The sequence below is a fragment of the Microcaecilia unicolor genome, chromosome 10, assembly GCF_901765095.1.
Source record: "Microcaecilia unicolor chromosome 10, aMicUni1.1, whole genome shotgun sequence".
In the NCBI taxonomy this organism is placed as follows: Eukaryota; Metazoa; Chordata; class Amphibia; order Gymnophiona; family Siphonopidae; genus Microcaecilia; species Microcaecilia unicolor.
In genome coordinates, this window is record NC_044040.1 from 29240700 (window position 1) to 29266439 (window position 25740).

The 25740-nt window shown below is 42.6% G+C and overlaps 1 protein-coding gene across 1 annotated transcript in view; it reads right to left on the reverse strand.

Annotated features, from left to right (window-relative positions):
* DNAJC2 (DnaJ heat shock protein family (Hsp40) member C2) overlaps positions 1–25740 on the reverse strand; it is a 41486-nt gene that overhangs the window by 13329 nt on the left and 2417 nt on the right. The window contains exons 2-12 of the mRNA XM_030216405.1: positions 24442–24632; positions 23444–23519; positions 20659–20757; positions 19744–19885; positions 18201–18281; positions 14665–14730; positions 13569–13660; positions 13367–13488; positions 11908–12057; positions 2054–2142; positions 1048–1117 (exon numbers count right to left, since the gene is read on the reverse strand). Coding sequence (XP_030072265.1) covers positions 1048–1117; positions 2054–2142; positions 11908–12057; positions 13367–13488; positions 13569–13660; positions 14665–14730; positions 18201–18281; positions 19744–19885; positions 20659–20757; positions 23444–23519; positions 24442–24632 — 1178 coding nt within the window. The remainder of the gene's footprint in view (positions 1–1047; positions 1118–2053; positions 2143–11907; positions 12058–13366; positions 13489–13568; positions 13661–14664; positions 14731–18200; positions 18282–19743; positions 19886–20658; positions 20758–23443; positions 23520–24441; positions 24633–25740) is intronic.

Genomic DNA, 25740 nt, shown 5'->3' on the forward strand with positions numbered 1-25740 from the left:
CCTCATTTGACCATTGTCTTTAAGACTCAAGGACTACCGAAGGACAGCCGAGATAAGTTATAAAACAACTTCCTCATAAAAGAGAAAAAAAAAGAGAGACTAATGGGCTCACCTCCTGCCTGCTGGAGACTGAGAAAATACTGAGGCTAGGGTCACATGACCAGGGCTCTTATTGGCTCTCTAGAGTCACAGTTTTTTTCTCAGTCTCCACCTGCTGGAAGGCGAGCACAACCCATCAGTCCAATCCTGGTCCGGTCCGGAGGGATGCTGAGGAATATGTTGTTATAATTGTTGTGAGCTTGCTGAGTGTTGAGTGTTGGTATGTTTGGTGAGATTTAAGTTGGAGATGTAGTAGGAGTATGAAAGTTTTTTTTAGGTTTTAATAGTAACTGAATCTTGGAATATTTGATATGATAAATAATAAAGATTTTGAATAATGTATAGTTGTGATTGGTAGAGTGTAATAAATATACATAAGAGAGATCTGCGTACAATGGATATAGCAGGCATGCAAATCTCTTGTATCCTGAAAACCTGGTCTGCTTGCAGCTCTCGAGGAATAAACTTTGACAATCCCGATTCAAATGTTTCACTGCAGCAGTTCAGCTGGTAACCGAATCCTACAGTTTAACTTATATGCTTCTCTTTTTTTTTTTTACTTTTATTGATGATGCAAAGAAAAAATACAAAATTATTCAATATAGCGTATATTTCTACAGAAGTGTCAAAAATTGGTATATATAAAGTGATGTATCTCCTTTCCTCATTTTTTAGTTTTTTTGTCTCACATTCACATCCTATAACACTGCTACACCCTTTCACCCTCATATACTCTCATAAGGTCTTTCCATGTTTAGTTAACTTACCTCAGAAACTAGTGAAGAATGCTATTCACTTATTCTTTGGGATTTTCCTCCTATACTACAACCACTACTTGTGTGTCTGCCATTTTGGTTCAGTTCTTTGGCTTGACCAACTAAAGTTCAAAGGATGCCATATCATGCATCAGTTATTTCTGCACTGGACTGGTGGTTGAGTTCCTCTTACCTGCTTCTCTACTGCAGCCTTCCCCTCCTCCTTCGTACTCGAGGCTAGCGTCTCATTTAGGGACTGCAAACTACAAATAAATACAATTTGGAGAGAATAATGCAGTGGAATCTCTGCACAGAACACAAGTGCTTGGGAGAACAGCTGACTGGAAAGGATGAATTTTCCATGGACAAGCAGGGTATAAGCAACCCTGCAGACCAGACTCTTTCTCCCAGAAGAGACCAGAAAAACCACTCTGGACATGTGTGAATGTTCCCTACTCAGCAACAGACAACCCTCCTCCTCAAGTCTGTTCCATAGCCAACGGCAATTTCCACCATGAGGGGAGGTGAGAGTTGTATGGCTGATTTATCCTGCCATCCACAGAGACCCTATATTATTACAGATAAGCAACATCATGTTCCCCACACAGGACATCTTTCAAACATATTAGATTGAATGTGAGATGAATAGGAGCTAAAATTAGTCCTAGATAAAGGAATTTTTTTTTGCAAAAGAACACATTCTGGAAGATCAGAAGATGGATTTTTTTTTTGCTACAAATGGGCATTAGAGGACCAATACATGCACTTCTTGAAAGGTCAGACTGAATGTTAAAAATTAGAAGTTTATATGCTATTATGAAAAGCAATTGGAAATGTCCAACTTCAGCTCAGATTTGGAAAGGGGAGTAATTAAATCTAAATCCAAGTGTTGAAAAATGCTTTTCAAAGACTGTCCTTCCCGTATCTAAGCAACTTTCACAAAATAGATCTAACAGGGTCCTCTGAATGTTATAGAATGCAGACTTTAATAAGACACTTATTCATTAGTTGCACTTTCTGAGGACAGAGCATTCCTTAAATTGTCCTATGTGCAATATGCTACTGAATACACACTGGTCAAAAGGCTCTTCTTTTATAGGCTTTGCAATAAAGGAGCCAGTGCCATCTTGTTCCTGGTTCTTAGACAAACCAGAATCCACACAACTGGAAAATCTCCAGGGACAGGTACTAGTACATACCTCATCAGCTCAAGACGATCACACAGTTTCTCCACTTCTTCCATCATTTTGACACATTCCGACTCGTTGTCAGAAAAGTAATTCCAGTTCTATGACCAATGCAGACAAAAAACAGACTCATTTTCAAATCAAGAATTGTGTCTCTCCCAGCAAAATCCCCCTCACGCCTGCCCCCGACGCCCTACTGGACCACCAGGGAGGTCAGGTAGGCTCTGAAGGAGGGTCCTATCCTGACCGGGAGGTGAGAATGGGGATGGGGCATTTATACGCAGTGGAGCTCCCGGGAGGGGCATGTTGTCGGGGGCCACAGCGCCACAAAAGGGAGAAAATACACTCAAAAAAACAAATCTGCACTGGTAGACCATTCCAAAGACGAACAACATAAAACCGGAAAGAAGTTGCGAGTATTGCTTCAAATCTAATCAATCTTGCTGATGGAAATACCAGCAAGGAGAAATTAGATCTTACCTGCTAATTTGCTTTCCTTTAGTCCCTCCGGACCGGACCAGGATTGGACTGATGGGTTGTGCTCGCCTACCAGCAGGTGGAGACTGAGAAAAAACTCTGACTCTAGAGAGCCAATAGGAGCCCTGGCCATGTGACCTTAGCCTCAGTATTTGAATAACAAAGCAGGAAAGAAAGAAAGACCTTCTGTGCCGTATGGAATCCTAGCAGCCACAAAGCACTCGGCAATGCCAAGTATCAGAGCTCACCAGCAACTCTCACCAGAGAAGCGGTATGGCCCGATATGTATTACAGCTCACCAGCAACTCTCACTAGAGAAGTGGTATGGCTCACTTGTACTATAGCTCACCAGCAACTCTCACCAGAGAAGCGATATGGCTCACATGTAATATAGCTCACCAGCAACTCTCCCCAGAGAAGTGGTATGGCTCACGTATAATATAGCTCACCAGCAACTCTCCCCAGAGAAGTGGTATGGCTCACGTATAATATAGCTCACCCGCAACTCTCACCAGAGAAGTGGTATGGCTCACTTGTCTTATAGCTCACCAGCAACTCTCACCAGAGAAGTGGTATGGCCCACTTAAGATTTTATATATATTCCATCAACTGAGCTTACCAGCAACTCTCACCAGAAAAGTGGTAAATCATATTTAAGGTTTTATAGATATTCCAGCAACTGAGCTCAGCCACAACTCTCACCAGAGAAGTGGTATGGCGTATTTAAGGTTTTATAGATAGATTCCAGCAATTGAGCTCACCAGCAACCACCAGAGAAGTGGTATAGACCACGTAAAGTTCTGTATATATATAGTATTGTTCCACGAATCGTAAAGGAATGAATACACTTCCTACTGAATACACTTCCTACTTAATAAAAGAAGCTAAAGAGTAGAGAGAACATGGGAGGGGCCTGGTCCGGTCCGGAGGGACTAAAGGAAAGCAAATTAGCAGGTAAGATCTAATTTCTCCTTCCTTAGCGTCCCTCCGGACCGGACCAGGATTGGACTGATGGGAAGTACCAAAGCAGTAATCTGAAGGGAGGGACCCTATGAAAACTGCAGAGAAATGTTCATGCTGCATAGGCCACCTGGCGACAACTAACATGTAGTGTGTCCCAATGAGCAAAATAAAATAAAACTAGGACTAAGTTGCCAACTTACCAATGTGCACCGAGAGCACCAAAAATCGCCGTAGTAAGAATAGACCCCGCTTCTGAAGTTGTGGAATATGTTGTAATACGCTGTGGAACTGCCCTCTCAGCGAGAAGAGAAATAGACATTCTCATTTCCTTGATCCTTCGCGATATAGCGGGTTAGAAACAATGAAAAACTTTTACGCCTACTGGCTAGAAGGACAAAACCAATAAGAAAAAACCGATTGGGAAAGGTGAAAATTTTAAACTACAGCAGACCGAAAAGAAGTTACCAACCGTAGAAGTATTCCACACATAGATCCACTTGCTGCAATGGCTACTGGGAAACACTGCTTGAAGAGGAAAACTTTATAGAAAAAGTTATGGCTACTAGAAAACAGAACTTTAAGAGTCTGTTCACCTAGTTCACCTAGCTGGAGGTACAGGTGCAGGACTCCTTTAAGAAACCGCTTTGACAGTGGGTGCTGCATAAGCGTGCGGTTGTCAACAGTATCATGCATCACTGATAGAGCTGCCAAATGAACTCTAATGGATGAGTAAGACAGACAAGATTTCGCAAGATGCAGAAGATATTCCAAAACATGCAAAATGGATACTGTTTGTGGAATGAAGTGGCGAGAGGAGTACCACAGAGTGAACCGTCGCCACTTTGATTCATAGGACTTTAATGTAGATTTCTGTCTGGAAGCAATTAAAACTTGAAGTACTTCCTGCGAAAATATCAAAGATGTTGCAGACCCAGTAACCACGCCATAAGTTTGAGTGACTGGGGGTCCGGATGTAGAAGGGTGCCTTGGTTCTGCGTAAACACCTAGTGAGATGATGGAAGAAACGCATAAAGAAGGCTGAAAAACCCCTGCTGGACGTTGGCATCTGTCCCTGTCTCCGTCAAGACTGTTGCTGAACGGAAGAAGCAAGAAATGTTCGTGAGCCTGAAGGCAAAAAGAGATAGCCCTGAAGTGTCGCAGTGAGGAAGTAAGGCTGAAAAAATGAGAGTCCATTCACCTAAATGCAGGGTGACACAGCTAAGAAAAAATGAGTACAAACTCAAGAGTATACTCTTAACTCCTCCTTGGCGGATGACATCACCCATTGCCATGGCAAGGACCAACATAGCTCTCTCCGCCTTGTTTGTCAGTAGGGAAAACAAAATTCACCCGAAGGTAAAACGAATTGCTGAGGTCCCCCAGAAAAAAAATATATACAAACAAGCTTCTGCCAAAAAGTGTACTGCACGAAGCATCCCAATGACAGAACTAAGGTTCTTGAGATAACTAGATGACACTTAAATAGTGCGATTGATGACCCTGAGATTCGCAATAGGATGAAGGAAAATTCCTTCTTGGGCATTAGAAAGTAAAATTGCATTCTGCAGAATAGAGCGAGGAAATGGCCGAAGGCCCAAGGTCACCAAGAAAAATATAAACTGGGATGTTTGCAGAGGAGACAAAAGACTGTGCGCCAACCTAACTAAACAAAGAGAAAATCAGAGATATCTGATGAGAGATCAAATGAGAGATCAAATGAGAGGCCTGGCTACAATCACCACCCAACCTAGAGACTGTAAGAAATGCAACACCCGGTGCGTGACCTGAGAACTCTGCTGATAAGACTTTCTCCAATTAGGCAGTCGTCTAGGTAAGAATGAAATGACCCTAAGAGCGCCATGAACATCCTCTTAGATCTATAAAAGAACGGAAGAGAGAGTACTGCTGAAAATGACCAGTTAATGCATAAGCAAAAAACTAGCCATTCTCTGGATCCTGAGGAGAAGAGGAAGGGTGACCAAGGACACCAGTTAAATAGGGCTACAAACTCCAACCCTATCTCTATGGCGTTCCATAGTTGGGTAAGTTCTGAATATAGAAAGTTCTGAATATAGGAGTCCACCAGCTATGGTAGTACGCTCCGGACAGAAAAAAATTGTCCCAGTATGAACGTCTGATTCACCGGCCTGTAATTTCTTGGATCTCCCTAATCCACATACCACTAATCCACGTACCACGGTCATGCGTCCTCCCTCACTGAGATGTAGATTGTAAGCTCCTTTGAGCAGGGAACGTCCTTCTTTGTTAATTTGTACAGCGCTGCGTAACCCTAGTAGCGCTCTAGAAATGTTAAGTAGTAGGAGTAGTACCAGACTCACACCCAATAGATATGAATGTTGAGCTTGTTTCAGGTTAAAACACCGAACCTAGGCCCAGGGTCCCCGGTGTTCCTAGTGGTGAACAGCCATGGCAAATATTGTATGCGTTAGTTTGCAGAATTATTGCAAAGCCTTGCTTTTGGAGCAGAGATTTCTGTTCGATACTCTCGTGAGAGGTTTTTTTTTTTTTTTTCCTTTTCTTTAATGCTGTTCTGGCTGTAGAAAGGTGGACATTTGAGCTTCCCCAGAATGGCAAAACTTATGTACCTATGCCCATTAGATATGAATGCTGGACTTGATGGACTTTAGGCCTTACCCAGCATAACCATACTTATGTACCTATGGTATAAATACACAGGAAGTGAGTGAATCCCCTTCCAATTGAAAGAACACTCTGGAGTGAAGGCGCATAGAATGAAAATGAAAAAGGACAAACTTGGAAATTACCTGTAACGAAAAAAAAGTGAAGTTGTGCCACAGCCACTTGGTGAAGGCAGTGTAGACAAGACTGTATCTGAATTCAAGAGATATAACATCAGGTCTCTAAGGAAGAGGAAGAGATAGCAGATGGTATGTATAGGCATACTGGACCAAACCAGGATGTTTATAATCTGCCAATGCTGAACTGATAGAGTAGAGACAAACACGAGTAGATGGTTTGAGGATCGTCCACTATCTTTAAGTGAAAGGATGACTTTATTCTCTAAGTGACCATATGTCCTGTAAAAACCAGAAGAAAGCTAAAATGAAAAATGAGAGGCTTCAAGGCAGTTGGAAAAGAAGGGAAGACATGAATAAAGCATGCCTGCTAAGGCAGCTGAGTGACTGGGAGCTTGGTAGACAGGACTGTCCCTCAGAGAATATGAAAGAGCTGATATATCCCCATGGCATCTGAACAATATACTGTATGCCTCTAGAGAAGGCTTCTTAAAGTCGGAAAAAGAAAACACTGTATAACACTACAGCCATTGAGAGTGTCTGTTATGGTCAGAATTGCAAAGTACCAATCAATTGACTCTTAGACAATGTAGTCCTATTCACCAGGGAATGAGAAAGACAGAAATTTACTCTATGCCTATAGAGAAAGTTTCTAAAGTTCTTAAAACACTGTATAATACTACAGCTATTGAGGAAAATGCTTGAAATGAATTATGATATTATGATAAGATGTAGATTTTCCACCAGGCAATGAAAAATGACTGAGCACCAGAAAAAACTAGTGTTAACAGCCCCGTGATACATAGAAATTTAAAAGAAGAAAAGCTTGTTATATATCCATATATGAAAGGAGCCCCCTTTCAACCAAATATTGCCTGCTGATGTGAAGAGCATTTTAGAATACGCCGTTCAGCATATACAAAAGTGTACACATCTTGGAGCCGAACTGCTCTATGAACTGCAGCCTTACCTTCAGCAGAGAGATCCCCGACTGATAAGATGGAGGGAGAAACAAAATGGCCGCCGTTCGCTCCACTGGCCCTGTGGCGATCGTCGACAGCGCGCCCGACACCTCCGAACAAGCGGAGCCCAGTGGAACGGCGAAGAAACAACAGCCGGCGAAAAAGGCCCCAAAAAAACTGGAAGCAGCACCGGACCCGAAGAAACCTTGAAGGGAGAGCAAAATTTACACGTTCCGGCTGCGTGAACTGCGCGATGCTGACCGACAGCAGCTGTTTGAACTTTTAAGCCATATCGGAAAAAACAGGTGGCCGCGCTTACGCGGTTCGCACCTTTCTTTTTTTTTTTTCATTTGTTTAAACTGCCGCCGCCAAAACGCAAGAAAATGGAGGAAATTAAATCTGACAAGAAAAATCGCTGTTTAAAGTCACAGATACTGAATTATTTTCTTGGTTTTTTTTTTTTTTTTTTTTTATAACCCCTCAATCATAATGAAACACTGGAGCTGCCTGCTCGTTAGAAGTCTGGGGAAAGAAAGGCTGCTTCTTTGAATTTCCTTTTATTTGATTTAATTCTTTTAAAGCAGCTACCTGTTAAAAGTGGCTGCCTCTCCCAAAGACGGTACACCTTTCCAGAGAAAGGGACGGCCCTTCCCTGCTAAGCCAGGGAGATGGGGAGGAAGGGGGGTGGACTCGAGACACCCGAGTTTAACACCCCCGAGGCTGTCAAAGAAAGAAGAGAAAGGAAACCCTGTCAAGCCTCTAAATAAGATTCCAGGCACAGAAGAATTATCACAAATATCTGTAATATCTAAAGAGAAAAGGAGAGAGACTAATGGGCTCACTTCCTACCTGCTGGGAGACTGAGAAAATACTGGGGCTAAGGTCACATGGCCAGGGCTCCTATTGGCTCTCTAGAGTCAGAGTTTTTTCTCAGTCTCCACCTGCTGGTAGGCGAGCACAACCCATCAGTCCAATCCTGGTCCGGTCCGGAGGGACGCTAAGGAATAAATCATTACATGAAAGAGATATAATATTTTTTTGTAAAATCCTAAAAACACATGAAAGATCAACAGGACAAACACCATATAAGGATTTAAAGACCAAACATAGCACCTTAAAGTCATATCTCTTTTCTCCAACCTTTCTTCCAAAGTATACACATTGAGATCATGAAGCCTGTCCCCATACGCTTTATGATGAAGACCCCTAACCATTATAGTAACCGCCCTCTAGACCAACTCCATCCTGTTTATATTTTTTTGAAGATGTGGTCTCCAGAATAGTACCTTAAAACAGATGTAAACATGATGGAGTCGGTCCAGAAGGCAGCTACTAAAATGGTCAGTGAAGACATGCAAACAAGAGTTTGTTTCCTATTTTTAATTACTTTTTGAATATTTCTATAATTGTTCTTTCATGTTGAAATTGTAGAGCTAGTTCAGGAGCACAAATCATTACATGTAGAGCTAGTTCAGGAGCCGACAAGAGAAGGAAAAATACTAGACTTAGTCCTTAGTGGTGCTCATGATCTAGTGCAGGGGGTAACGATACGAGGGCCGCTTGATAACAGTGATCATAATATGATCGGTTTTGATATTGGCATTGAAGGAAGTGAAACTAGGAAATCAAGTACGCTAGCGTTTAACTATAGAAAAGGTGATTACGACAAAATGAGAAAAATGGTGAAAAAAAGACTGAAAGGACCAGCTCGCAGAGTAAAAAACTTGCATCAGGCGTGGATGCTGTTTAAAAACACCATCCTGGAGGTTCAGGACAAATATATTCCACGTATTAGAAAAAAGGGAAAAAAGACTAAACGTCAGCCGGCGTGGCTAAACAGTAAGATAAAGGAAATCATTAGAGCCAAAAAACAATCCTTCAGAAAGTGGAGAAGAGAACCAACTGAAAGTAACAGGATAGATCATAAGGAATGCCAAGCCAAATGCAAAGCGGAGATAAGGAGGGCAAAAAAGGACTTTGAGAAGAAATTAGCGTTGGAAGCAAAAATACATAGTAAAAATTTTTTTAGATACATTAAAAGCAGGAAACCGGCCAAAGAGTCGGTTGGGCCGCTGGACGAAAATGGTGTTAAAGGGGCGATCAAGGAGGACAAAGCCGTAGCGGAGAAATTAAATGAATTCTTTGCTTCGGTCTTCACCGAGGAGGATTTGGGGGGGGACACCGGTGCCGGAAAGAATATTTGAAGCGGGGGAGTCGGAGAAACTAAACAAATTCTCTGTAACCTTGGAGGATGTAATGGGTCAGTTCAGCAAGCTGAAGAGTAGTAAATCACCGGGACCTGATGGTATTCATCCCAGAGTATTAATAGAACTAAAAAATGAACTTGCGGAGCTACTGTTAGAAATATGCAATCTGTCCCTAAAATCGAGTGTAGTACCGGAAGACTGGAGGGTAGCCAATGTTACTCCGATTTTTAAGAAGGGTTCCAGAGGAGATCCGGGAAATTATAGACCGGTGAGTCTGACGTCGGTGCCGGGCAAGATGGTGGAGGCTATTATTAAGAATAAAATTGCAGAGCATATACAAAAACATGGACTGATGAGACAAAGTCAGCACGGATTTAGTGAAGGGAAGTCTTGCCTCACCAATCTAATGCATTTTTTTGAGGGGGTAAGCAAACGTGGACAATGGGGAGCCGGTTGATATTGTATATCTGGATTTTCAGAAGGCGTTTGACAAAGTGCCGCACGAAAGACTCCTGAAGAAATTGCAGAGTCATGGAATCGGAGGTAGGGTATTATTATGGATTAAGAACTGGTTGAAAGATAGGAAGCAGAGAGTAGGATTGCGTGGCCAGTATTCTCAGTGGAGGAGGGTAGTTAGTGGGGTCCCGCAGGGGTCTGTGCTGGGTCCGTTGCTTTTTAATGTATTTATAAATGACCTAGAGATGGGAATAACTAGTGAGGTAATTAAATTCGCCGATGACACAAAATTATTCAGGGTCGTCAAGTCACAGGAGGAATGTGAACGATTACAGGAGGACCTTGCGAGACTGGGAGAATGGGCGTGCAAGTGGCAGATGAAGTTCAATGTTGACAAGTGCAAAGTGATGCATGTGGGTAAGAGGAACCCGAATTATAGCTACGTCTTGCAAGGTTCCGCGTTAGGAGTTACGGATCAAGAAAGGGATCTGGGTGTCGTCGTCGATGATACGCTGAAACCTTCTGCTCAGTGTGCTGCTGCGGCTAGGAAAGCGAATAGAATGTTGGGTGTTATTAGGAAGGGTATGGAGTCCAGGTGTGCGGATGTTATAATGCCGTTGTATCGCTCCATGGTGCGACCGCACCTGGAGTATTGTGTTCAGTACTGGTCTCCGTATCTCAAAAAAGATATAGTAGAATTGGAAAAGGTACAGCGAAGGGCGACGAAAATGATAGTGGGGATGGGACGACTTTCCTATGAAGAGAGGCTGAGAAGGCTAGGGCTTTTCAGCTTGGAGAAGAGACGGCTGAGGGGAGATATGATAGAAGTGTATAAAATAATGAGTGGAATGGATCGGGTGGATGTGAAGCGACTGTTCACGCTATCCAAAAATACTAGGACTAGAGGGCATGAGTTGAAGCTACAGTGTGGTAAATTTAAAACGAATCGGAGAAAATTTTTCTTCACCCAACGTGTAATTAGACTCTGGAATTCGTTGCCGGAGAACGTGGTACGGGCGGTTAGCTTGACGGAGTTTAAAAAGGGGTTAGATAGATTCCTAAAGGACAAGTCCATAGACCGCTATTAAATGGACTTGGAAAAATTCCGCATTTTTAGGTATAACTTGTCTGGAATGTTGTTACGTTTGGGGAGCGTGCCAGGTGCCCTTGACCTGGATTGGCCACTGTCGGTGACAGGATGCTGGGCTAGATGGACCTTTGGTCTTTCCCAGTATGGCACTACTTATGTACTAGAGTATATTGTATAGATCAGTGGAATAACTCCTACTTTAATACATTTTGAATTGAATTTTTTTAGTTAGAAAGCAGAATGTGACAGATGTATAAGAGTGTAAAGACATTTTACAAGGTACTGCAAATAATCTCAAACTATTTGCTTTTTTAAATCTGTTATAGCTAGTTTAATAACATTTTCTTTGTGGTACCCCCATAATTTGTACACCAAAGAATGTCAAAACAGCATTCACAAAAACAATGAGTGGAGTGGAGGAGTGGCCTAGTGGTTAGAGTGGTGGACTTTGGTCCTGGGGAACTGAGTTCGATTCCCACTGCAGGCACAGGCAGCTCCTTGTGACTCTGGGCAAGTCACTTAACCCTCCATTGCCCCATGTAAGCCGCATTGAGCCTGTCATGAGTGGGAAAGCGCAGGGTACAAATGTAACAAAAATAAAATAGATACTATAGGAGATTCTACATGGAATGTTGCTACTATAGGAGATTCTACATGGAATGTTGCTATTCCACTAGCAAATAGGTGGGAAAATGTGGGATACAAATGCAATAAATAAATAAATAAACATTCCATGTAGAAGGCTGCGCAGGCTTCTAAAAAAAAATGTATTGTTTCTTAGAATTCTGGTGCCCAATCCAGAAGGACATTTTCAGAGAGTCAATATGCTTGGATTTTGTTTTCTACTCATTTCATGGGTCCACCGATCCCCTCTGGAGAATGCAGGAAAGAACTCATGGAAAGAGGTTCACTTTTAATCATGGCCTTTGCTTACCTTACATGATGTCCGCAGCCGCTGCCTCTCTTTTTTGATCGCTTTCTTTTGTGCTTCCTTTTCTTTTTTCACCAGCAATGCTTGTTGTCTGGCTTCCTCGTCTTCCTTCTCCTTGGCCACCCGAGCCACTTCCAATTCAGCCTGTCTTTGCTGCAAGGAGTGCCTTATTTCAGTTAATCCTTTTAAAAAGTACTTATGCTGAGAAAGCATAGTGTTCAAGTCACACATTTCCCTGCTGTACAAATTTGCATTGAGGTAGGCTCAATGTATGCAAATATCCCTCAGGCATACTCATTGCGATAATCCTGAAAACCTGACAGGCTAGGCGGGCCTCCAGATACATTTACTGGTTTGAATTGTAAGGCTCTGCATACCATTTCATGGTAAATAATTCCCAACAGCATAAAACGTACATACATAGGCAGTAGCAGGAAGGTCTACCACAGACCCAATGTGTTTTCTTCTTAAGCCTTTCTCCCACTGTTGAAAATTCAGCATGCATTCTATACCAATAGTTAAATTAAAGGCCAATCAAAACCATTTTTTTCAATTTCAGCTGAAACTGAACCTGTGACCAAATTTTGTTGCTCAGTTTCAGCCGAAATGGAAACTGTAAATGACGCTGCACTTCACTATCTCCCCCTAAACTGGAGCAGCTCACATCTGAGGCCCCCCCCCCCCCCTTCCACCGGAACAAAAGCAAGGCAGGCTTCTCCTAGACTCCTCCACCGCCTGTAAGGCCGGACACCCCCACCTTAAAATCACTGGTGGTGCAGTGGGGGCAGGAGCAATTCAACCCACACTTGTGCCTGCCAGCTCAGTTGTCAACATGGCTGCTGGGACTTCAAGCGGCAGACTCATAAGACTGCTGCCAGAAGTCGTGGCAGCCATGTTGACGACGCAGCCAGCTGTCCAGCCTTGCTTTCTAGACCATCAGGAGGAGATAGGATTCTGGAACCGCCAGACATGACCTCCTGAAAGGAGACTGCCCGGTAAGCTCATCTGGGAGCCAGGTGACCAACTGGATCAAGAGCAGCCTATCCAGAGCTCAGGGCTGAGCTATGACCATCTATCTGCTGGAGACAGAAAATACTGAAGGACTGAGCTAGCAGGCTAGGGTTATATGCTTCAGCTCACTTGTGTGTTCTCTACCTCCACTTGCTGGTTGATGGACATGACTAATCCACAAGTTCGAGAATAGAGTAAAGGTTGATATGGAAGGCTATTTTAATTTTCAACCATGTTTTCGGATTTTGGTCGAATATGACCATACGTTTTCAGTGGAAAGCAAAAATCTGTGCTCCCTTCTTCCCTGCCCTCCCCCTGAACAGGAGTTGCCCTTCCTTCAACATACTGCTTCATTTAGCCTGAGAGTCGCTGAAGAGATGACAATACAGGCAAGCCTCATGTTGTATTCGACAAGGCTTTTCTCTTTGGATTGTTAAAAAGCTGAACCTACTTTGTCTTTGGCTTCTTGTTCTTTACGCTTGGCCTCAGCCTTGGCTTTCTTTTCTGCTTCTTTCCTTGCTTTTTCTTCCTCTTTGAATTTTTTGATTCTTGGGTCACTGCTGTATGCACTATCTGGCAGAAAAGAAGGAAGAGCAGGTCAGTGAGCTCTCTCATTCCTACCGAAACCCAGTGCACATTTCCTTCCCACTCACCAACTAGCATCCGTATCCGGTTCATTTCTTCTTTCTTCCGCTGAGCCCGTGCTGCTCTGTTCTGCTTTTCGATCCACTTCCTCTCATCTCGGCTACAGATTTCCAAAGGGTGGGAATGAACGGCAAGAGAGGAAAGACCAATAGCTTTAAAGTCACACCAACACAATTACCTTTTCCAAATGTGACTACGTAAAAAAAATAATTGACAAAACTCTTTCACATGCATCTGACTAGTCATTGTGTCCGACATCTCCCTTCAGTACTGAGTAGGGAGCAGAAAGAAGCTCACAGGAGTTCTATTTTACAACTCGGTTAACTCCCATGACAGTGCTTCAAATCCATCAAGGAAGACTGAGAACAACTCGGTTAACTCCCATGACAGTGCTTCAAATCCATCAAGGAAGACTGAGAACATTAATAAAATCAAACATGGAATGCTTTATCCATCTTACTTGGTTAGGGCCAATTATATGCAGGGCTAGCATAACCAATAGGAAGACTAGGAATCCGCATATGGCAGCACCGACACAGCAGTCACGGTGTCTACAGAAGACTCATCACTGCCTGCACAGGGCCTTGAGTATCTGCGCATACTCAAAGTCTGCTGGGTCCCACCACTTCTGATCTTCCTGCTTTGGAGTAGGCGGGACCCGGCAGGCCTTGAGCATATGCCAGGTCCTGGAGGCACCCCACAATGAATATTCATGACAGAGCTTTACATGCACACTGCATGCAAAGCTCTCATGAATGTTCATTGTGGATATCCTGAAAACCTGACTGGCTGGGGTGTCTCCAGGACATCGTGGTGATAGTCCTTAACCAGGTGTCACAAATCATGCTCTTTTCAGTATTCAATTGTGAATCCAACTCTGAATACAATTTATTTTAAAACACCCAAAATACTTGTTTGACTAAAATATATTTGAAAATGCAAGCTTTCAAAGACTGCTTCAGCAGGTGTTTCAGTAGCCCTACACTAGCACCTTTATCGTTTCTACTTATTTCGAGCCAAACTGTGAGCTCTCATACAAAATAAAGATGCCACAAGAGAAAACAGCGAGTTAATTATGTTTTCTTGTTAGGGGATGGCTCCTACCATTCGCCTTTTTCTTTTTCCTCTTCATCCAAGTATGAAAACTCTCTCCAAGAATCAAAGTTATACCTGAAGTACACAAAGCACAGGTTATGTATTTATCTATTTATTTGGATTTATTAACCACTTTTATGAAGAGATTCACTCAAAGGTGGTGAACAGCAGGTACACAGAATAAAACTTACAATTTTGTTAACAGCATAATAATAGTAAAAATTGCCATATATAAACACGAATACAATAAATTAGGTAAACTTGAGAGCAGCAAATTAAATCCTAATAATAGGACCACCATGAAAGAGTATCAAAAATACACACATTTAACAGCACTGAAGTTCAAATAACAGAGAGAGATATAACAATCATATTTCCTCCTCCAGTGGAAACCAAAAGAGATCCAATCTGCCCCATTTTAGATGACAGAGGCCAGCGGTATGTAATCAGCATTCACATCAGTTTAGTAGCAGGGACTAAACCTGGAGACACTTAGAGGGATCAATATTCAAAGCGATTTAAATGGACAGAAATGGCTTCTGGCCATTTAAATCGATTGTCTGGGATTAACCGGGCACATTCAGCATAGTGCTGCTGAAAATGTCCAGTTAATGCCTAAGCGGAAACTGGCTATTTTGTGGGCATTCCCAAGGTGGAGTTGGCACTTAACCGGTTCAGTGCCAATATTCAGCACTTAAGACATGAAATGAGATTGAAGGGGGGCAGACTCAAGAAAAATGTCAGGTAGTATTTTTTCACGGAGAGAGTAGTGGATGCTTGGAATGCCCTCCAGCGGGGGGAGGTGGTGGAAAAGAAAATGGTAACGGAACTCAAACATGCGTGGGATAAACATAAAGGAATCCTGTTCAGAAGGAATGGATCCTCAGGAACTTAACCAGGATTGGGTGGCAGAGCCGGTGGTGGGAGGCGGGGCTGGTGGTTTGGAGGCGGGGATAGTGCTGGGCAGACTTATACGGTCTGTGCCAGAGCTGGTGGTGGGAGGCGGGACTGGTAGTTGGGAGGCGGGGATAGTGCTGGGCAGACTTATATGGTGGTATACAGTGTGGTAAATTTAAAACGAATCGGAGAAAATTTTTCTTCACCCAACGTGTAATTAGACTCTGGAATTCGTTGCCAGAGAACGTGGTACGGGCGGTTAGCTTGACGGAGTTTAAAAAGGGGTTAGATAGATTCCTAAAGGACAAGTCCATAGACCGCTATTAAATGGACTTGGAAAAATTCCGCATTTTTAGGTATAACTTGTCTGGAATGTTTTTTTTTTTTTTTTTTTTAACTCTTTATTTATTTATATATTATTCCATACAGAATTAATATGGCAATTGTAATATGACAAACATTTAGAAATTTATAAAACATAAATGAAAATTATGATCTATTCTATCGACCTCACTTAAATATAGTAAATTACGATCCAAAATAGATATGAAAAATAAAAATAAAGTAATTATTCAAGTAGATATACTACATGGGATTCTCTATGACCTATTCGCCACTCTCAATGATCTCTAACAGTGTGCATTCTCAAACCACTAATTTGCATTCAGTCCTTCTCTAGAAATCAAAAACTCTTCTAGTTGTTTAGGTTCAAAAAATTGGTAATTCTTAGATTGATATATAATTCGGCAAACACAAGGAAACTTCAATATAAAGTTTACACCAAGAACAACAGATCTTTGACGGAGTGCCAAGAAGGCCTTTCTCCGTTTCTGTGTTTCTTTGGATAAATCCGGGTAAATTCTTATTTTAGATCCTAAAAACATTGAGTCAATATTCCTGAAAAAAAGTCTCAAGACAGCATTCCTATCCATTTCCAGGGCAAATGTCACCACAGCTGATGTTCTTTGCGTGATAACTTCTAAGGATGACTCAAGGAAATTTGTTAAATTCAAATTATCACCTTGTTTATCTCCTTCATAGGTAGACTGAAAATGTTGAACCCGTACTAATGGGGGTAATAAATCCTTTGACATACCCAACACTTCGACCAAATATTTTTTAAACATTTCTACCGGTGCCAGCACTGGCGACCTAGGAAAATTAGTCAATCTCAAATTGCAACGTCTTAATTGGTTTTCCAGGTATTCCATTTTCTTATATGTAAAACTCTTTTCTTTGGCCGAAGTTTGAGTAACAGTCTCTACTTTTCTCAATTTTTCCTCAATTCTTTCCATCTTGGAGGTTTGAGCTGTGTTTATTTGATCCTGGATCAGGGCAGCTTCTGACAAAGTCTTAATTCCCTCTATATTTTTAACAATCATTGCTTGTAGGGCTGAATGTAAAGTGTGATTTTGGTCCCAAAGTGACTCAAGTGTCACAACGGCTGGTTTACTTAACTGCCCCACTGAAATCACCGGGGGAAGGGGGGTTTTGAGTGTTTGGTTCAAAATTGTAATAATATTATCGGGAATTTTTGAAATGGTTCCTACCGATTCACTCTCAACCAGTTCTGTTTCCAAGTGTGGGCTCCCTCTCTGTTCACTCCTCTCGACCACTTCGGACGGCTGAGCGTCAGGCACCACTTCCTGGTTCCGTATTCCCGGCTGTGGGGGAGCCGCTCGTTCGACAGGGCTTAGGGAAGCCCCGTCTCCACTGTCGGCCGACGCTAATAGTTCGGCTCCAATCGGAGAGGAAGCTGCTACAGGTCCCGACGTTACCCCAAATCTTTCCAGCGTCGGTTGCTGTCGAGCTGGTGTTCCGGCCGGGGTTGAGGGCAATTCCCGAACCTTTCCTCTTCTTTTCACCATCTTACAATGGTCAGAAGGGGCCTCGGCTGCTATGACGCGGAGAGAATTTCGGGAGCGTCTGGTAAGTGAAATCTCTATGACGCCATTTTGGGGAATGTTGTCTGGAATGTTTTTACATTTGGGGAGCGTGCCAGGTGCCCTTGACCTGGATTGGCCACTGTCGGTGACAGGATGCTGGGCTAGATGGACCTTTGGTCTTTCCCAGTATGGCACTACTTATGTACTTATGTACAGGTACAAATCAAGGTAAGGTATACACAAAAAGTAGCACATATGAGTTTATCTTGTTGGGCAGACTGGATGGACCGTGCAGGTCTTTTTCTGCCGTCATCTACTATGTTACTATGTTAAGTGGCTAGGATTACTGCATAAAACAAAGTCCTATCTTTCTGTGGTTCAACAGAGCCACTTAAGTGTTGAATAACGCACTTAACCGGCTATGTTTTGTCAGGCCATGTAATTCAATGCTGGAGCCTGGACATGGCCCAGCACTGAATATCTGGGCATAAAGCCAGTGGAGATCAGCAAAATGCTAAGCACTGCTGGCTGAATATCTACTCCATAATTAATATTTTAAAATCAATCTGTCAATCACAGGTCCAGCTAACATTTCTTCCCTTCCCCTTCCTAGCTTTGCACAGTCAAGCTTACAAAATGAACAAACATCTGGGCTTAGATGACAGTCCCAGTCCAGCCAGCGCTGGCACGTCACTGCAGATTTAAACTGGCCAGTCAGCAGTCTCTCTCCATAGCAGCAAAATTAAGCAATTCAACACTTACCAGAAAGAGTAAAATGCATCCACATCTTCAAACGAAGCATTCATGTTCCCAAGCTTAGGAACATTTTTTTTGTTTGACCATCTGTAAATAAAGTAGCTTTCAAGTATCAGTGTAAAAATGTAACATGTAACAGTAAAAGCATTAGGAACATGACAGGTCTTTCTCTGAACCTTGAGCAGGTGAAGCTACAGGCGCTAAATGTTGAACTGAATTACACTACTATCAGTTCTCACATGTATTTCATGACTGAAGAATATCTACTTTACAAGAAGGAAAAGGCCTCAGCAAGCCAGGACTTATTGTTAAAAGTTCAAATATAGTCGCCTCTTGGCTTTGTTGCAATCGTTGGCATAAAAAAACTCACTTGTATTCTACTGTACAAATGTCTCGTTTCTGACAATTTTTCAACAGTTTTTTTCTAATAATTCAAAATCACTTAACTTTTGTCCATTGACTAAAGCGGCATATTCACTCCGCCTCTATGTCCATATGCCTCAAGCAGTATCCATTCTCTGCCTCAGACGATGGCCAGCGTTTCGAAAACTGCGTCAGGGAATGGCAGGATCGCATCCACTGCAGGCACTTCATTGATCAGCAACACAATCTTCACTGCAGTGGACAAATATGGACACAGAGGCAGAGTGAATGTGCCACTTTAGTCAATGGACAAAAGTTAAAGTGATTTTGAATTATTAGTTAGCAAAAAATTGATGAAAATTTGTCAGAAATGACAGACGTTTGTGCAATAGAATACAAGTGAAGTTTTTTATGCCAATGATTGAAACAAAGCTGAAAGGTGACTATATTTGAACTTTCAAAATAAATCCTGGCTTGCTTAGGCTTTTACCTCCTAGTAAAGTACATATTCTTATTTTATTTATTTATTGCATTTATATCCCACATTTTCCCACCTCTTTGCAGGCTCAATGTGGCTTACAATACATCATGAATGGTGGAAACACATTAGAAAACAGACATTTATTGTTACAGAAGGATCTTGGGTAACATGATAATGATAAAACATGATAGTAATATAACAAGCAGATCTTATAAGACAGTTCTGAGTATATGTGGAGGAGTGGTGTATGTTCACATTTGTTGATCTTTGTGGTATGCCTTATTAAAGAGATGGGTCTTCAGTAGTTTGCGGAAGTTGGTTAGTTCATGAATCGTTTCTAAGTTGAGCGGCACTGCGTTCCATAACCGTGTGCTCAAGTAGGTAAAGTTTGACGCATGCATTAGTTTGTATTTTAGACCTTTGCAGTTGGGGAAGTGCAGGTTAAGGAATGTGCGGGATGATCTTTTAGCATTCCTGGGTGGTAAGTCATGAAATATATGTGAGGAATGATAGTAGTGAATTTAAATGAACGGGACCTCACTTCCTTCTATAGTGAAGAAATACAGGATGCAGAAAGGCCACCCAGAAGGGGGGGGGGGGGGGGGGAATCCTAGCTTGTTTCACATTGCTAAACACTGACATCTCCCTCAACCCTGCCATCCCACTTTACCAACAAGTAACTCACAGGGCCAAAATCTCTCTCACCTGGAATTTCTTTCAAACACCGGAGAAAACACCTCAAAGAAGTTTTCCTTTGCTTCACTTTTGGTGGGTACCGAGTTATCAAAGGTAGGATCTACACTGTTAAAAGCTCGCCTCTTCACAGGGTCTGACAACATTTCATACGCTGAAAACCCAGAGAGAAAAAGCAGGCACTTACACAGCATTGGACAAGACCATGCACTTTATTACAAGGTGCCTGCCAAAACAATTTACAATAGGTTTGTATGTCCTTCACCAGTTTGCTTAAGCTCCCTCTGCTCAGAGAGTGCTGGATAGAAAAATCTAAGCAAAAGATGTATTGTGCTTGTTAGAGACAGGACTTATCAACCTAAATGCACAGAGTCAAAGCTGGATGGATGGTTATATTCAGTGATAAATGTCTTTGATCAGAGAATCTCAACGACAATATTTATTAATGCTACAATAGTTCAGAGCTATACAGGACTATTCACTATTATAATTGCTGAAGAGTTTACAGGTCTGAGTATGGGAAGGGTAAGTCCATGCAGTGAGAAGTGACTAAGCAAACACATTAATGCAGGGGCAGTTTCACTGCAATATCCATAAGAAAACTTAAGAATGTGATCCAGACTTCATGGAACAGGCCCTTCCATGCAGACTTGATCCCAAACCAGAGTCCTCATTACCCTCTACAGAGCAGGGAGCTACAGGCCTCATGCAAAAGACCAGATCTCCTCCCTTTATTGATGCAGAATAAGCGTGTCTAGAAAAGTTGATTGTACAGTTTTGATGGCTGGATTTGTGCTTTATATGTGTCATAGTTATGGGGATAATATAAGTTGCAAATGCAATTAAAAAAAAATAAAAACTAACACACAGTAACTGTGCTCAGCATGTTAGCTTCATGTCAGCACTGCTTTTACCTGGTACACTTACCTTTAGTTATACAAGTGAAGTAGTCATTATCTCCTTCTGCTATCTGTTCCCCAGTTGCTTTCCGTTTGTCAGGATGATGTTTTAGAACCATCGCTTTATCTAGGACAGAGCAGCAGGTTTGACTAGGTCACATCATTGTCATAAGGAACACAAAAACTCCAAAGATCAGTGTATAGATGAGATCCTGAGGATATCCTTGGCACTCCAAGCTCCCCATAAACCAAAGATGATAAAAGAGTGCACAGTTCAAGATACGCTTTATCTGGGTTTCATGGTACCACACACCACTGGACTAGAGAGCTGCACAGGAACGGGGTTTGTGGGAATCCTGCGATTACCGCAGGAATCCCCCCAAGTCCACGGGACTCCCGCGAGGACGGAGGCAGCTCCTTCAGGGTTCTCGCAGTGTACAATACCTTGACTCCGTCTCCAAGTCCAAGATGCCCTGTGCCATGGTCACCAGCACCTCTTAACCCTCTCTGATCAGCACACACCAGTCAGCCTGATCACCTGATCTACAGGCATGTGCCGAGTCCCAAGTTTGTACATCAACCCCTTAGGGCAATCTGTGCGCAAGGAGAATGATGGGCCAACTTTTACTCTGAAGTATCCAGGGGCCATATCCTTGGCTAGGCGGCAAGTTAAGGTCTGGCCAAGGGGCTGGGTAGGAGCTGGAGAGACAAGAACAGGCTGCTTACCGCAGCTCCCCTAGCACCCATTTGTGAGAAACAGCGGCTCCACTTCGAGGCAGCCTCAGACAAGCAGGCAACAGAAAACACGACAGCAGTAACACAAACCTGCTCTCAGCAAAAACACATGTCCCTGTGCCTCTCTGTTTCTCTTTTAAATAAATTCTATGGTTCTCTATTTTTTTTTAGTGAGGAGGCAGAAACAAAGAGGGAAGGAAAGGAACAGCAAAAGCCTGTTCAGAGGGAATCTGAAGTGCAGCAGGGACCCAGCAACTGCGTATGCTGCCAAAAGGGACACTACCAGTCCGCCACCCCCGGCTCAAACTGGCCATCGGCCCAGGAGCACCCTCAGAGGCCTTGGGCCCAGGAGCTGGAGAAAAAGCCGTCCACCACCTGCTGAGATAAAGACATACTAAATGAGGAAGGAGCTGGCCGTCTGGCATCACTGCCTTTAGTTTGTTTATCTCTATCTCCACCTGCTGGTAGGCGGACTTAACCCACTAGTTCCTGGATTCATCTGCTGCAAGTGACAAGGAAAGAGGAGATTACTCGCGGGGATGGGTGAAATTTCTGTCCCCGTGCAACCCTCTACATTGGACTAGGACTTCCCTACTGTACAACAACATCAGCCACAGAGAGAATCCCGAGCTTTGCATTCCCATTCTGCAAACATTCAGCATAGAAAAAAAAATCTAAATGAGTGATTTACACATAATCTTGCAGTTACAGAACAGTCAGACAAAACACACCAGAAGATTTCATGTCTGTATAATAATGCAGAACATTTGATGGACTGTTACTACAGAGTGTACAGGTCCATTGGTATCCACAGGGCCCTGTAACGGCATTTTTCCTCTGAAAATTAGTGATAAGGTGCAAGTACACATACTGTCTGTGCAGACCACTGATCAGGGGTATAACCTGTGTACATCTGAAAATCTGTTGTATGTATACTCTTATTTCCCTGAATTTAATCCCACTTCAGGAACGCACACGCACTGCAAAAGCCTGTGTGTTCTTTTAGCCATGCTGATTTATTTATTGACATTTTAATACACATCAACCTTTTTAAAACAATCCTCTAAATAACTTCACCTACTTTAGTATTTTCTTTTTAAGTTACGCATATGAAGTCCTCCAATTTTTCACCTTCCTGCACAGGAAATCTACTTCTGGGACTGTAAACCTGCCAAGTATTATCCAGATCCTTCAAACTCCCAAAATGCCCGTTTCTTTGATTTATTGTATTTTCCTTTAATCGTATTCCTTGCTTCTCCTCCAGTTTTGCCCCAATAGAATTCTTTCCTAGGGCTACACATCAGTTAAAAATTTAAATTGCTCGATTACTCACAGAAATAAGTTTTATTTTTCAGTACACTGATATGGTAACCCTGACCACGACAGAGGTTTAAGTTTTTAATCGATGTGCAGCCCATATTATTAACCATTTCTCTCTCTCCAACACTACCATCATCTAGTATCACTGTTTCTCTCCCCTTCCCAATGCAGCATCACCCTGTCTCTCCCCATCTGACACTGCCCTGTCTCTCTCTCTCTCTCTCTGCCCCCCTTAGTATGTGCCCTTGTTTCAGGCCATATAGCAGATTCTAAATGGAAATTATTTCACTTCCCAAACTCTAACCTAGCACTTCCACAGTACTACAGAGCCAAAAGTAGATCACCCACAGATTTTGTAGCTAATTTTCAAAGGGAAGCTATATGGGTAGTTTCCCTATGAGTATTATCTACAAGGTCCCAAGGGTCTTTGCACCCGCAGTCTGTGTGAGCAGAAAGTGGCACCTGGGTGTGGAAATCCAATCTTTGTACTTTGTTTCTCTGTTCTGCCTCCAAGAATGCCTCACTCTCAGTCTGGCTAAAAGGACTTCCTCTGAGGGGAATTTTCAAACAGGGCAACCTACTTTGGTAAATGCTTTTGAAAGTCCTCTTAAAACACAAATTGAAACACTTTGGTGTCTAGATGTCATATCTGATTACCCATTGTTTCCCTATTCTGCATAGATTCTAGCAGGACAAAGGAAGCCATGGCAGAGCTCTATTCCATTCTACAAGCTTTCAGAATGTGACGGAGTACTCACGAGCTGCTTTGATCTGCTTCTGAGTGGCCTTGTACCTGATGTGTCTGAGCCCAAGAACTGCATAGTGGTCTTGATTCTAGGAAAAATACCATAGGCAACAAAATTAACCAGAAGAACAAAAAAAACAAACAAACATACTATGCTGTGCAATTTTCATGTTCAACGTTTTGTTAATTCTGGGGTTTGTTTTTCTTTTAACATTGAACCTTTATTGACGTTTTTAAAGAGCAATACAACAACATATGCAATGCTCAACCAAGAAAGTCAGAAACAATCCAACAATCCACATACGTTCATTACCATCCCCCAACTCTCCTTCATTAATTCTTTTATTTTGGAGGAAGGTAGTTTGTGAAATTCCTGCTGTCACAACCACAGCCAACACAAAGACGCATGTGACTCACACCCTGAAAATCAAATTCATTCCCACCCCTAGATTTGCATAGGGGAAGCATACACCCAACCCTAGGGCCCCACAGTGGAAAAAGCATTCATCCAACCCTAGGGCCCCAAGGAGGCACTCAATTCTAGGGCCCCACTGGGAGAAGGGAACTTCCACAGTAAAAATCTGTTCTTATTCCATTGATAATTCATTCTGAGCAAGACACTCATTGCCTGTTAGTGATCTCTTTGGGGTAAAGGTCCTCAGGTTCAACTCCTGCAGACTGTAGGTCAACATTCTGCTCACTAGGGAATATCACTAAACAATGCACAGTAATGTATGTTGCGTATAGCCTGAAATGATTTAGCAGCCTAATAATAATCATCCCTAGAGTGCTCCTAGACATCAGAAATGCTATACATAAACATGCATGATGTACCCGATTCAATCTGTATCATACCTTTAGATCCTAGTGGTGAAGGAATTTACCCAAGTACATGTGAGCCACAAGTCAACTGTATCTGCACAAACACTTCCTATAACTGAGGCCAAACCTCATAACACTTTGTTGAGAAGGTAGATGAAAAATATACTTAAAAAATAACATTCTCCAAACCTTCCAGTCCTTTGGGTCAAGCGTCTTCAACATTGGGAATTCCTCTAGCTGCAGTTCTTCATCCTCAGACTCCTCCGATAACTCCTTTTCATCTTCCAGCTCTTGGAAAGAGGCCGACACATTTCTGCTCCGTCTCTTAACAAAGGCTTCAAACCATCTCCCCACAGGTTCAACCTGATATAGCACAGATGCTGAAGACAAATCAGAAGGGAACGTCAACTCAGCTCTAGACTGAAGCTTTCTTATAAACTAAAGTTGGCAGAATCAGGTCACAAAGTAAATACGCTGATGAACGTGTAAGCCAAAGCAATTTCACATTAGTTCAATAGTTTTGTTTGACCTAATGTATACATCCTGTGCTCTCCATAGCTCAAAAGCTTTCAATATTTTCTGAAATCCACAACTGCATTCTCCATTAAGAATTTCTGCTGAGAGGAGAGAAGGAGCATATTTGAGCCCTGAGGACATGGAGGCGGCCTTCTCTATCTTGCATTTTTACCTGAGAAACTTGTGGAGCACTGTCAGGGTGAGCCTGACCAGCCTATGAGTGACATCCTTAAGGGGTGAGCCTCCCCCCAGCCTGTGAGTGACATCCTAAAGGGGTGAGCCTCCCCTCAGCCTGTGAGTGACATCCTGAAGGGGTGAGCCTCCCCCCAGTCTGTGAGTGACATCCTGAAGGGGTGAGCCTCCCCCCAGCCTGTGAGTGACATCCTGAAGGGGTGAGCCTCCACCTAGCCTGTGAGTGACATCATACTGCTGCACCTGGTGGGACCTTGATATATAGGGGCCCTGAGGACCTAGGTGCAGCTGTTGAGCATCTTTAAGTTAAAATGCTAAAAAAAGAACGGAAAATAAAATGTCAAACTCTTCATTACATGGGTTCAAGAGATGATCATACCTTTTTTTGTTATACTCTCAATAGTCTTGCTGAAAGTTGCAGTTCAAGGAATTAGTGGGGCACCAACAAATGTTGAATAACATCTCTGACAATAAGGTTAGTTCAACAGACCTCAGTGTTATTACTGAAGATGCAATTGTATATAGGACATAAATGAAATCCCTATGTCATTGGGTCTTCCCATCAACTGAAGCTCCTGCAGGCAGGAGGGAGTAGGGTGAGCTGAGGAATGGGTGTCAACTTTTCAAAATGACTGGCGGTGCGGAAACACAACTCAAATTATCCTTCCCTGGGCAAAATAAATCACCCACTGGCAACTACAAAGCTGGTTCCTATGGGCTGAGGGTTTCCTAACGCTGCCCTTAGGGAGTTTCTAAATCTGAAAACGTGGAGACTGTTCT